The following is a 14131-nucleotide window of genomic DNA, read 5'->3' as shown; positions in this document are numbered from 1 at the left end:
GAAGAAAAATCCAGTGAAATAAGGACGTTTAGATTATATTTTAATTTCTGAAAATATGTGTAATTTGGTTGAAAACTTAGCAATTAAACCAGGGTACAGATCGGACCACTCATCAGTGGTTCTTGATATAAAATTTAATACCTTTAAGAAAGGAAAAGGTCTCTGAAAATTTAACAACTCTTTACTTACAGACATAACATATGTTAACAAGGTGAAAGAAACAATAAAGTCTATTAGAAAACAATATGAAAAGAATAATGTGCTTATAGATGATATGGATAATAGTACATTTCTTGAAGTCCTCTTAATGGAGATTAGAGGAATTACAATCTCATATTCGTCATATAGAAAGAAAGAAAAAAATAAAGAAGAAGCCTTGTTAATTGCACAAATAGAGAAATTAGAGGCAGAGAATATATTGAATCTATAGTTAATAGAAGAGAAAAAAACAAATCTTGAGAATCTGAGAAAAGAAAAGCTACAAGGTCATGTTATAAGGTCTCGAGCCAGATGGGTTGAAGATGGAGAAAAGCCATCTCAATACTTTTGTAAACTAGAATCCCGTAACTATTTAAATAAGATTATCAAAAAGATTAAAACAGTCAACGAGGTAATTTACAATCAATCAGAAATTTTAAATAGAATTAGGATGTATTACAAATCACTGTATACTTCTGCAGACGCAGAACTTCTCGATATAGATGTGGCAGAAATTATTACAGTTACTGAGGTTCCAAAACTTGATAATCATGTTGCCAAATCACTTGAGGGAAATATTATGGAAAATGAAGTCTTACAGGTGTTAAAAAATAAGAAAAACAATAAATCACCAGGAAGTGATGGTTTCACTGCTGAATTTTTAAAATTTTTTTGGTCAGATTTGAAACATTTAATAGTACCTGCCATAAATGATGTATTTCAGAAAAAAGAACTCCCTATCTCTCAAAGACTAGGGATAATTACATGCTTACCAAAAGTTGATAAGCCAAGAGAATTTCTGAAAAATTGGCGGCCTATTACACTTTTAAATGTGTTTTATAAACTTATATCAGGTTGTATTAGTTATAGAATAAGATCCACCCTGGACAATATTATATCAAATACTCAACTTGGCTTTTTAAAAGGAAGATACATAGGTGAAAATACCAGATTTCTTTATGATCTTATGGCTTACACTGAATCTAGAAATATACCGGGGTTGCTTGTACTTATAGATTTTGAAAAAGCTTTTGATTCAATATCCTGGACTTTTGTGTATAAAGCATTAGAATTTTTTGGATTCGGTAAAAACATTATTGAATGGGTAAAAATTTTAAATACAGAATTTTGTGCATCTGTTCTTCAATGTGGATTTTTATCTGAGCAGTTTAATATCTAAAGAGGATGTTGTCAGGGAGATCCTGTAGCACCATATCTGTTTCTTCTTTGTGCAGAAATTCTTGCAATAATGATTAAACAAAATCAAAGCATTAAAGGAATTGTAATTAACAAGACAGAGCATAAAATATCTCAATATGCAGATGATACCTGGCTTGCCCTTGATGGTTCACCTGAATCACTTTTTGCAGCATTAGATACAATTGATTTTTTCTCAAAGTTCACAGGACTTAAAATTAACAGTTCAAAAACAAAAATTGTTTGGATAGGTTCAAAAAAATTCTCTAATCAAGTTTTTCACCATTCTCGTTGGAAACTTGAATGGGGTTGCACAACTTTTAATTTTTCAGTAGAACTAGATAAAATTATTGATATTAACTATAATGTTCAAATACCAAAAATCAAAGCATTAATTCAACAATGGAGAAGAAGAATTCTTACTCCTATTGGAAGAGTCACGGTGCTGAAAACATTGATTTTACCAAAACTTAACCATTTTTTTATATCCTTACCAAATCCAAATAAAGAAACCTTGTCATTATTGAACAGAGAAATATTTGAGTTTATATGGAAATCAAAATGTGATAAAGTAAAAAGAAAAATTATTACTCAAGATTTTTTACAAGGAGGATTAAAAATGTTGGATATAAATAACTTTATTATCTCTCTTAAGTGTTCCTGGATTAAAAGATTAACAAAAAGCAATCAACCATGGTTTGATATTTTTTCGACAATAAATGGTAAAGACATATTGACTAAACTTTTTGATTTTGGTGAAGAGTTTGTATCTTGTTTGATTGTAAAAAATAATGATTTTTGGAAAGATGTGTTTAATTCATGGCTATTTTAGGCTAGAGTTTTTTTATTTTCTGTTTAACGGGAAGCACCGACACAATTTTTTCAAAATACCGAAAAAAAATAAAAGAGGTCCATCTCACTTTTATTTTTAAAATACCCGCCGACTGTGTCATTTATTGACGGTTTGAAATAAAATCGGGTTTGTTGTATACCATAATTTTAAAAAATCATGTAAGCGTTTGACATAGCTTACGTTAATCAAATTCTTGTACGAGCGTCTTGCTGATTATGATATCGTAACCAGTTTAAAGAACTAGTTTATCGCACTTTTCGCGGGTTCTATCAACAGATCAACAAGCAAAAATGCCATTTCGAGACATTTATAGATAAAAATGACGAGATAGTAATATTAAATCCATTGACGATAAAGAGAAAAAAGATTCTGAAATCGGAATGAGGGCATCAACAACCTAAATACACTTGATGCACACTGAACCATCTTGTGTCTAAAGAGTTGGGGGTAAGTTTTTTGATACGTCTTGATAAACTTTCTGTTAAAATTGTTCGATGGTTAACATTTTTTGATACGTTTTTTGTTTCTTTTAAAGATGTTTACATTGTATATTTAATTTGATCACATAACAAATTGAGGTAAAATTCGCGGTAAAATTTAGTTATACAATGAATTATGTTTAACTATATCAGGGACATAAAATTACGATTAAAATATTTTAGATACAAGTCCATGTCTGCTTGGTTGAATTAAATGAGGTCAGGATTCCAACAAAATTACGATTGGAAAAGAATATTTAAAACTAACACTGACAAGTGACAGCTAATTGGAATTGCACACCTAATTGGAATTGCACACATTATCCTGTGGAAAGGTAGAGATAGAAAGAATTAAGTCAACAAATTGTCCAATTTAATATTTTAAATGCAAATTGAACAAAGACCAAACTTATTATAATTATAATATAAGAAATGTTTATTATCAAAAACTCTTATAAAAATGTTTTGTATCTTCATTTAGAAAAGAAAATAATCTCATGTAAATACTGTTTTTTTATCTTCTACTTTCTAACTACTACATGTATTTGGTTATATTAATAAAGTATCTTAAAGGAACAATGCATTTTTTGTGCAGTTTGATTTCTTGGTGGAGACCCAACCATTTGTGAAGAGTTCAGAAGACTTCCAAGATGACTGCTGTTGTTCGTCAAATAATTTCAGCTGACAAATTTCCATTCTGAACCTCAAGAATGTGTTAGTCCTATACTAGGAATGCATTGTCAAGTTAGCTATCAACCCCATATCTTTCTCCAAACTTCTGTTTAATCATAATATATGTAGCTTAAAACATTTTTTATCATTACTTTTAGAAATTTTATACAGTAGGAGATGACCAAATGAAGACATCTATAAATTTTTAAGCAGTGTGGATTTTTCTGTATCAACAATATTGTAGCTATATAATAATTTAAACTGTAAATTTTATTGTTTTGCTTTCATACTAGAATTTACAAATGTAATTAACCACAGTAGGATGACACATGCATATAGTTAGGAGTTGTATCTTTTTATCCATATTTGAAATCCAAATAAATGATAAACAAAATTTTATTGTGTTTTCTTTCATTTTTCAACATTCTATAAAAAAAAAAAATTCATACCATTTTTGGGTTTTATTTTTTATATGGTCTCGACTCGACAAATTTTGAACTTTTTATTTTTATTTTATTTCGTCCCCTCGACCCGACTTTTTCTTAAAAATTCCCGTTAAACAGAAAATAAAAAAACTCTGGCCTTACATGAACACACTCGATAACAATTCATATATGAAAACTAAGTATCTGAATTTACCTGTCTGGTATAATCCCAATATAAAAATGGTCTATAGACAAATCATCTGTTAAGAGACAATGTACACCTTTTATTCCTTTTTATTTTGAAAATATTATTGTATACGAGAAGTGCACAAAAATAATTTACAAATATTTGAATAGTAACCTTGTCACTCCTACATCAATATTTAGATGGAACCAGGAACTGTCAGTGTTTTTGGAATCTGATATTTGTGTTCAAGATGTTTTTAAGGTTTGTTTTAGAACAACTATGGATACTTCTGTTCAATGGTTACAGTATAGAATCCTTCATAGAATCCTTCCAGTGAAGTATTATTTGAAGAAAATAAATATTTTATCTGATGACCACTGTACTTTTTGTAAACAGGAGATAGAAACAATACAACATATATTTTTGAATTGCACAAAAAACTCTTCATTATGGAGTAATCTTAGTATGCACATTTTTACAAAAACTTCTAAAAGAGTTGGGTTTAACATGTGTAATATTATTTTTGGTGAAACTCCATTATTTTATCATAACAGGGTGATGAATTTCATTATTCTTTATACAAAGCAATATATATTTTCCAGCTTGAAGCAAAACAAAATACCTATGATTAATGGGCTGCTACATTTTTTAACTCTTAAGTACAAAATAGAAAAATGCATATCAATTCAAAAATTTGAAATGAAAAATTTTGAAAACTTATGGTCAACATGGATTAATATTTTTGAGTTATAAACATTTATTAAAGCACCAACAATAATTATTTTTTCAAATGGAATACTTGTACCTCATTGTTACTAATTTTCTTTTATTTCATTCTTGTTTAAAGTCAGAAGGGGAAGTGTGAATGTGTGAGAGAATGTGAGAAAACGTTTCAGTATGTTACTTGATATATCTCTTTTTTCTAATAATAAAAAAAAAAAAAAAAAAAAAAAAAATTAGTGATATTTATGATTTTTTAAAAATCTAATCATTTAAAGTCTGTAAAGTTGTCTTTAGTAATACTACGTCTATATAAAACTGAACAGCTCTTTGGTGTGCAATAATGTCATCAAATGTTGCCTTTTTGTGTGTGTTGTGTTGACTACTTTCCTATTTCCATTGCTTGGGAAACTGCTAAAAAGTACACAAATATCTTTAAATTTTCCAAATGATACCATAATAAATGGTGACTTAAAAATATAATAATTTTTACCCAACCTTAGTTATTTAATACTTTTTTGGGGGTTAAAATAATACTTGTATATTCTCTAATGAAATCCTTTTTTTTTTTTTTTTTTTTTTTTTTTTTTTTTTTTTTTTGCTGTACGCCATAAGATCATACCCTGTGTACACTGAGGTAAAAAATTATGATGCACTCAGTCTCAAATATGATTAATAATAGTTGAAAATTTCAGCTTTGTGTGCACAATATTTTTCAACAAAAATGAATTCTCCACAATTTTACAGGACAACCTTTGTATATATGTACAAAATTTTACAGGACAACCTTTGTATATATGTACAAAATATTGATATTCAATTTCAAACAGAGAAGTTTTTAAAATCATATCATTTTTTTTAAATTAAAATAATTTCTGTTAAAACACTGCAGTTATAAATGTTATTTTTCTACATCTTTCATAAAATAACACTTATACCATTCTTATAAACTATTGGTCAAACTCAAGTACCTTTATTAGAGATTGGATAGAAATTTTCACATAAAGAATATCATTCTGTGTAAACAAAGTTTGGACCTGCAGGGATAAAAGTTTAATGAGTGGACATGACATTTTAGTGGGAATCCCTTACATGCCTTGTCATCCTGTTTATATCCAACAATTTCTTTACATTCCTCTTCCCAATTTTAAAGTTTAAAATTCCACAGAAAAAGAAAACCAAATAAAGTACATGCTTTACTTTGTATTAAATATGGTTTTAACAAAACCCTTGTTTTTAAAGTTTCTTAAGTTCTCTACAAATAATTAAGGAAACAAAAAAAATTAAACCTAATGGAAATTATCTGTCCTTTTTTTTTTTTTTTTTTTTGAGTTCTCTGTAAAATGAGCTAAACTAGGTCTTTATTCCTCTTTTATTTCATAACTTGAAATCCCAATAGAAAATTCCTCAGATCAAAGAGCAAACTCCAACAAATCCATGACAACATAAGTAGGTAACATCTCACTCAGTATGTTAGTACTTAAGACCACATCTGACCTAGATGTTCACACTAATACTATACCTGGCTCCTGCACCGGGTATTTGGAGACTACCATCTCCTGTCCAGGCACAACTAATAAAAATCACATACTCTTAAAACTTTGTAAATTGTTCATTTATTTGTTAATTACTAAAAGAGCCCTTAATCTCCCAATCTTTCCATGAAGGGTTACTATGCTACTGTTTTGCCCTCAAACCCTCCGCCTGAGAAACAGGAGTTTATATGCTAATCTTGTGTTCAAATACAATGTATAGATAAAATGCTAAGATGCTGAAGTGTGTTAATTTAAAATCCCCTGGTGTTTGGATTAAGAGTTTATTATGATTGTTAAGAATGTTCATATTGAACTGTGGGACATCCGTGACAAAGAATCCTTACATCTGGACAAGACTTTATCACTGCAAGAATATAATTATGTAACATTACACAGATATCCTGCACAGGGTGATGGGGCAATAGATTCTCCCTACTTCTAGACTGATTGGCCTCCCCAACCCCATGCCCCACCAAAAAGAAAGAGAGAAAAAAATTCTGTTTAGGCACTTAGTTAGGCAAAGTTTGTTGACATGTCTGTCCGAATGACAGGCTTTCGGAATAAAAACTTTCCACAGCTCTGTTAGTAGATTCAATGATGTCTAGATTTCAACATTCCACAAAAACATAAGAAAATATATTGTTCCTATTTAACAGTATGTAGTTATTTTTAATACAGGGTTAAAAAAAACATTTCCTCCTTTTAACATTTAGCATTTTTTTTCAGACAGTTTTTCTAAACATATTAAAAAAACTGTGAAACCAGACAGAAGGGACTTTTCATAACTGATGATGATCTCAAGTTATTTCCTCTCAATGACATGCTCTGATACAAATATAAATATATTATATAAATAAAGGAAATAATCTGTATGAATTGTTAACTAGTCCCCACCTCCCGCAGCAGGCTGAGCCACTACTGGTCCTCCAGGTTGCCCTCCCGGCTGTCCTCCTGGCATCTCAGACTTCGGATATCCAGACATTGTGAATCACCTGAAATTTGTCAAATAATTAAATCACACTCATAAAAAATACAACAAACAAAAACAATTATATACAGCAAGTAGAAAAAGGGATTGGGTATGATGAAGGGATTGGAATGCTTGTAAATTAATTTATACTGACTACAATGATAAAATAAACTTCACTTAACCACAGACAAGACTGTAAGGTTACATATATATCGCTGATATCACTGATCAGCATCCTGTATGGTTTAGTTTAGGATGCAGTTACTTTACAAGTAGGAAAAGCAATAGCCTCAAAGTTAAATAGGGCACTTAGTTTTCCCGACTTTTTGGACAAAATAAGAAATTGTTAAGAAACTAAATTTGCTCCCTTTTATCAAGAAATATACATCAGTAGGAGGACTATTTATAGTTATGTTCATCTGTTGCTACGGGGATCTTGTACGATGTATTATGTACAATATTTGGTACAACACAGTATTTTTAATGAATAATAAGGGAAATTTACCATGTACAAATCACTGGTTCGACATAGAAATCCCGGAATACTGGAATAGTAACTACTGCTTACTACCTGCCTATTTATAGATGAAAAGAAAGGCAACCCAAGACGCTTACCAGAATGTCCACAAACAAACAAATGAAAGACAAATTGACCTCTCTCTTGATTAGTTAATATATTCATGGTAATATTAAATCATTATAATATATTAAGCTTTATAAATAAAATCCCATGATCTTTAAAAAGTATTTTAAAACTTAATTCTATCAACATTTTGCAATGACATGACCCACATACCTCTTCTGAATTCTATTTAAATCTCCCTATTTTTCTTATTGAAGTGACGCTTTCTCGATCAATGAGTTTACGAAATGCAGTGACATTATACGTCACAATGTTTGGGCCTGTTACTTAGTACATTAGTATTATACACTGGCCAGTTTTTTAAATCAAGATTTCCTAATCTATGTATATACTATCTGAAATTATTTTTCACAGCAGTTCATTACTTTTAAAAGTCGATCACCAGCTGCAAATATTGAGACAAGGCTTCTGTTGAGATTATCATTTAAGTTTAAAGATCTCTGTATTTACAAATAATGATGGTCTATCAACATAAAAAAAAAAATCAATGTTAATCAACCCTGTCATGTGCTATGAAATGCTTGAGTTAAAAAACAGATTAACATCAGAAATTCACAGAGGAATCTTTTATAATGTTATTTTATACTGGTATGTACCTCAGTTAATGTATTGTCTTTCTCACAACCGATAATTACGGACAAATAAGTGACAAATAAAAAAGACGCAGAATATTTTAATCATAATGACCTCTTGATCAAATCACCTTGAATTGATTTAGGATAGCTATAAATAATACTAAAAAAATTTACAGTCAGTTTTTAACTTTTGATCAATACATGCACAATATTTTATTAAAGTATTATGTGATCAAATCCTCTCTCTCTCTCTCTTTCTATGAGTCTTTCTCTTTCCTTCTCCTCCTCTTGAAAAGTCACAAAAATACTACAGACCAACAATTTCAGTGGTGGATCCAGGAATATCATAACGGAGAGCGCAGTAGAAGGCCGGGGGGGGGGGGGGGGATGCATTGAAGCCCCTAGTGGGCCCTGGGCAAAGCCCTGGTGAGCTGGTGGGGGTCTGAAGCCCCCAGAAGCTGACAAATTCTTACAAACAAGAGGTGTTTTTCCCTTGATTTTAGGATAATGGACATATAAATTCTACATACAAAGAATTCAAACATGGGGGTGGGGGTGGGGGGCTGGATCCACCTTTGAATTTTGAATTTTTGGCAGAATCAAATTGTAAAAAACCATAATATCTCCTTGTCATTTATCCATTAAAATGATTTAATCATGTCCTGTCATCACAAGATGGGAGATTTCTGAATTTTCGAGTTTGTGTAATAGTTGTTTACTAAAAAAAATAATTAGCAATAATAATTTTACATGCATCAGAACTGGTTTTGACTTTTAGTTACAGATTTTTTTTAATGCAATTACAAATCAACATACATGATTGAAGTTAACATATCCTTGCATGGATGAATTCAATTTTTTTGGCAGCTCACACCACTAAGGACCAACAATGAATTGCAGAATAATCAGCTGTTATTTTCTTAATTAGTATTTTTTTAATGGCTTCCATACTTTCAAGCGCTACTCCGGTCTTAAAGGCTTTACATCTCACACAGATTTTATTTTACTCAATTTCCTTTTTGGATGACATGAAACTGTCAGTAATTGCTCATGAATCTCTCAACTTGGTATTCTTATTAACTGAGGCTGTTATTAATTAGTGGTCTACTGACAAAATACTGGGGCATATTACATGTTATAATCAGCCCATTGTCATTCATGGTAGCTCTCTGAGAATGAAAAAGGGGGGTGGGCGAAAGTAGCCACCTTTCTTTAACTTCCTCTTTTAACTTCTACCTACTTGCTCGTCACTGATCCAGTATTACATAATCTTCAAGCATGACTGGCTGTATGTATAATTTTATTCAGGAGTAAATACAGTTAGGCCTATATACATAGAATCAAAAAATAACCTTAACGTCCTGAAAAAATCAGATTCACATTACAGAAAATACCCTGGTAAACAGGTAAAATGGATTTTGAAGAACATATTTCATGCCATGATTATCAAACTAATTTAAAGTACACATCTTACCTGCCCTCACTCTGGACAACGCCTAAAGTAAACTTTTTCTGGGTTGTTGATATTGTAAGGCGAGCGTAAAATGTAGAATCAAACAAAGGTGGTTCCGGAATAAGGACGGATAAATCACGTTTTTCTTCCATATTTAGTTTGCAGACTGAAAGGGATGCGAAGCTTTTTACCTACCTATGTACGGTACCAACTATTTTTTAGGTAGTAAGTAGGCCTAAGTAGATTTTATTTATCTAAGCGTTGCATATTTACTAGTCTACATAACTACAGATAGTTCTTTAGCATGTATCACATCATACTTTTGCAAAATATCAAATAAATTTTATTTTAGAAGAACTATTGTCAAAAATCAGGCCCGTGAATTTCAGTTGGCGGAGGTGGCATTGGAGGATCTAGAGGGGGGTTCTGTGGATGGGAATCCCCCCTTTATTTTAGAGAGAGAGGGAGTTTTCTGAAATAGCGGATATTTTCGTCTAATACGTTTTGAATACGCGTAAAACAAGTAGTTCAACATAGCTTGGCAATCCCATATTCTACTCCCCAGATAGAGCCTCGCGTATTTGCCTTTATTCGTTTACCTTCACTACCCCCGGCCACCTAAACCCCCAACCTTAAAAAAAATTATAAGACTGTCATGAAGTGTTTTCATTTATAAACGGATGAAAAAAATTGCACCTTGACCTAGGAGTTTGACCTACTTTTGAAAAACTTTAACCTTGGTCATAACTTTTGAACCTTTGGTGCTAGGGCTTTCATACTTCACATATGTAATCCTTGTGACAAGACCTTCCTTGAATACAAACAACTTTGTCCCTTTGACCTTGACCTTGGAGTTTGAAGTACTTTTGAAAAACTTTAACCTTGGCCATAACTTGTAAACATTTGGTACTAGGGCTTTCATGCTTCACATGTGCATTCCTTGTGACGAGACTTTCCTTTGGATATCAACAATTTTGGCATTGACCTTGACCTTGGAGTTTGACCTACTTTTAAAAAAACTATAACTTTGGTCATAACATGTGAACGTTTGGTTCTATGGCTTTCACATTTCACGAACATGTGTATCACTTGTGACAAGACCTACCCTTGGGGCCCCATTTGACCTTGACCTTGACGTTTTACTTACTTTTTAAAAACTTTAACCTTTGCAACAACTTTTAAACAGTTGGTGTTAGGGCTTTCAAATTTCACAGGTATATTCCTCGAGACAAGACCTTTCTTTGGGTACCAACATTTTTGATCTCTTAACCCGGAGTTTGACTTGCATTTGAGAAAATTTAACCTTCTCCATAATCTGCCATACGGGGGCATCAGTGTTTCACAAACACATCTTGTTTTTATTTGACATCTTTAATCAAAACATCTAAGTACATGTAATTATAACACTGATGACAAAAGAAATAATGCTTTCAAGCATTTCTGAAACTTAGAGTAGAATTTTTCATACATGGCAGGGACCAACCTAGATTCACTAAATGAAATCCTGCGCAAGCGCGGGGAAATGAATTTATATCACAACCGACAGAAAATATAAATGTAGTTTCTACTGACAGCCTACAGGCTTATAGCAGGAAGAAATACTTTGTTCAAAATCCCGCATGAAGTAGATGTACGTCTCCACCCTCACCCCCTTTTTTGTAAAAGCTTGAAAAATTACGATTTCATTAATTGACGTTTATTTTGAAACCTGTAATATTATGTTATGGATATTGTACTGTAGATGCTCTTATTTCATTTTCGTCGAGGATAAAAGCAGCGAAATAAGCAAATATGCACATTTTACTGATAAATTGATTTGGGGGGGGGGGTGTAAAAATTCACAGGTACTTGGGTCTTGGTTTATAAATATGTATGTACCTTATTGATATGTAAAAAAAAAAATGTGCTTTACTTTTTTTTTTTTTACATATCAATAAGGTACATACATATTTATAAACCAAGACCCAGGTACCTGTGTAAAAAAAAAAAAAAAAAAAGAAGAAGTTTTTATCTCTGTATGAATTAATAGGCCGAGTATTTGAAACAAAAGACTGTATTCAGAAAAAAAACTGAAATGTATTGATTAAAGCACAAAATTTTACAGCTTTAATTGTATTTGAACAATACCTTATTTATTATTTTTTTCTTTTCATGTAACCAAGTTTATTACGAAGAAGTACAAATTGTACTTCGGGTTGCCACGATGCTCTCGGTTACCGATAAATTTATTAGGAAAACCTACAACATATATGTAATAGTCTTTCGATAGATATATTCACAACTTATAGTGTTATCAATGATTTACCATTATTTCAATGACCATTCAAACAAAAGCTTTTTTTATGTTCATGCAGCCTCGTTTTTTTTCTTTTTAACATTGGGCTCGATGCTATATGATGTTCTAGAAGCTTCCGTCAATATTAAGATCGGTGAATGACGAAAATAATTTGCACATTTCCCTTTTTAATCGGTTATCACAACATATTTCTTTTATATCATTTAATTCAAGTTTTGATTGAATGATTCAGTGATGACGTTTTATGAAATAAATGAACGATTGATTGTTGTCAGTTTCATTAAAAATTGCCAGTAACTTAGATCCGCCAACCGGAAACGCCACCGTACTCACGTTTTTCCTATTTCATGGCCGTTTATAGAAAATGAAAGTAAACTTTTTATTTAATGTACGATACTTACTATGGGAGTGAAATCTAAATATAGTGTACGGACATCATCTTGTATACAGTGTATTGTTAGAGGAGTAATTAAGAACTGTGGTGCACCCGTTTCGGACTTCATTTGTAAAATTTGTTAATTTATAAGTATATAGATACTTTAGAGAGACTTCACTTCTCCCTCAAAGCAAATTAGGGAGAAGTTCTGAAAATCAAGGAGAATTATAATACTTTTACCATAAACAATATGGACATATCAAAACGTTGAACATTGTTTGTTTTTTTTTTATTATAGTTACGATTGATTAAAAAAGGATTTATATATAGTGGACATATTTGAGTGTGTGTGTGTTAATTTTTTTTTAAATGTTTATGCATAGTAATATTAAGTAAAAGAAGTGAATAAAAATAGTTTCTTTATTAGGCCTATATGTTATTGAGAGAATAAAAAAAAGATTGGAAAAAAATTGATGACATTTTTTTTGTGCGTTTAAGGAATATTAGTCTACCCCGGCTCTTAATATCCAAAATGCATGTTTGTATAGCTAGCTTATTGACAACTGTCATGATTACTTTTTATTGTTTTTATAATCAGTATATATATCATTTAAATATCTTAAATGGCATGAAAGTTCTTTACTGATTAATTCCAAAACATCGATCGGTGGTCATTTACCATGCAGACCTGTTGCATCACTAATGTAGATACGATCCCATGATGATTCGTGTTGTGATTTTCAGAGCTGCTGCTGTGATAACGGCTTTATTGGAGGAGTATTTATTACATTGTCCTCTAATAAATTGAAGAAAGATGATTTTATCATACGACATAAGCCCGTACCTACGCGGGTTTCTATACTATATGCTTGTGCCCCCTCAATAAAAACGTCTGAGAGATTACTTTTCGAACCACCTTTTCAGAAAGTATTCATTCATTCATTCATTCATTCATTCTTTATTTATTTGTTTGTTTGTTTGTTTGTTTGTTTGTTTGTTTGTTTGTTCGTTCGTTCGTTCGTTCGTTCATTTATTTATTTATTTATTTATTTATTTATTTATTTATTTATTTATTTATTTATTTATTTATTTATTTATTTATTTATTCATTCTATTATGGTCCTCAGGCCGTAGAAGCAAATTCAGTTGGGGGGGGGGGCACAACCATACATTTTCAGTTGACAGTTGAGGGGGCACTAACAAAAAATTCCTGACAAGCAAAAAAAAAAGTCTCACTTGCCTCAATGGTTGCGGCCTTGGTGTGTAAAGTACAATTATTAGCCCATTTAAAATTCCCGCCCAAAAAGAGTAATTATAACCAATGAAAACGACCAAAGAACTACTTCCGGTTTTGAACCTCGTTGAGCGCCATTTTCAATAAAATGAAATGAGAAGGAGAGAAAAGATATCTTGGTAACAATATCAATGATATGGAGGTCGACGAGACTCCAGAAACGACGGAGCAAGTCTCCAGAGCTGTTAATCTGGAAACAGGTACAATGACCGTTCTTTAAATGAGAACAAGTTTGTTTTTCTTTGTCCTCATCTTTTG

General features: G+C 31.3%; 2 protein-coding genes and 2 long non-coding RNA genes across 6 annotated transcripts in view; 3 read left to right on the top strand and 1 right to left on the bottom strand.

Moving 5' to 3' along the window:
* The window catches only part of LOC133192211 (phospholipid scramblase 1-like), an 89701-nt gene extending 79713 nt beyond the window's left edge, over positions 1–9988 (bottom strand). For all 3 annotated transcript variants that reach the window (XM_061328197.1, XM_061328189.1, XM_061328205.1), the window contains exons 1-2: positions 9929–9988; positions 7161–7258 (exon numbers count right to left, since the gene is read on the bottom strand). In XM_061328197.1, the coding sequence (XP_061184181.1) occupies positions 7161–7248 (88 nt within the window). In that variant the 5' untranslated portion in view covers positions 7249–7258; positions 9929–9988. The remainder of the gene's footprint in view (positions 1–7160; positions 7259–9928) is intronic.
* LOC133192248 (uncharacterized) overlaps positions 1–14131 on the top strand; it is a 117622-nt gene that overhangs the window by 40956 nt on the left and 62535 nt on the right. The gene's annotated exons all lie outside the window — the stretch shown is intronic.
* Positions 2662–3527, top strand: LOC133179798 (uncharacterized). Its single transcript, XR_009720177.1, has 3 exons — positions 2662–2695; positions 2911–3062; positions 3323–3527. It is a non-coding gene; the product is annotated as an uncharacterized LOC133179798 (long non-coding RNA).
* LOC133192176 (structural maintenance of chromosomes protein 4-like) overlaps positions 13934–14131 on the top strand; it is a 34231-nt gene continuing 34033 nt past the window's right edge. Inside the window, exon 1 of the mRNA XM_061328130.1 lies at positions 13934–14073. Coding sequence (XP_061184114.1) covers positions 14010–14073 — 64 coding nt within the window. The 5' untranslated portion in view covers positions 13934–14009. The remainder of the gene's footprint in view (positions 14074–14131) is intronic.

The sequence above is a fragment of the Saccostrea echinata genome, unplaced genomic scaffold (genome assembly GCF_033153115.1).
Source record: "Saccostrea echinata isolate AGI-Se365-2 ecotype Australia unplaced genomic scaffold, CSIRO_AGI_Sech_v1 ptg000001l, whole genome shotgun sequence".
In the NCBI taxonomy this organism is placed as follows: domain Eukaryota; kingdom Metazoa; phylum Mollusca; class Bivalvia; order Ostreida; family Ostreidae; genus Saccostrea; species Saccostrea echinata.
The sequence above is the reverse complement of the archived record's forward strand: the minus strand, read 5'-3'. Positions and strand labels throughout refer to the sequence as shown.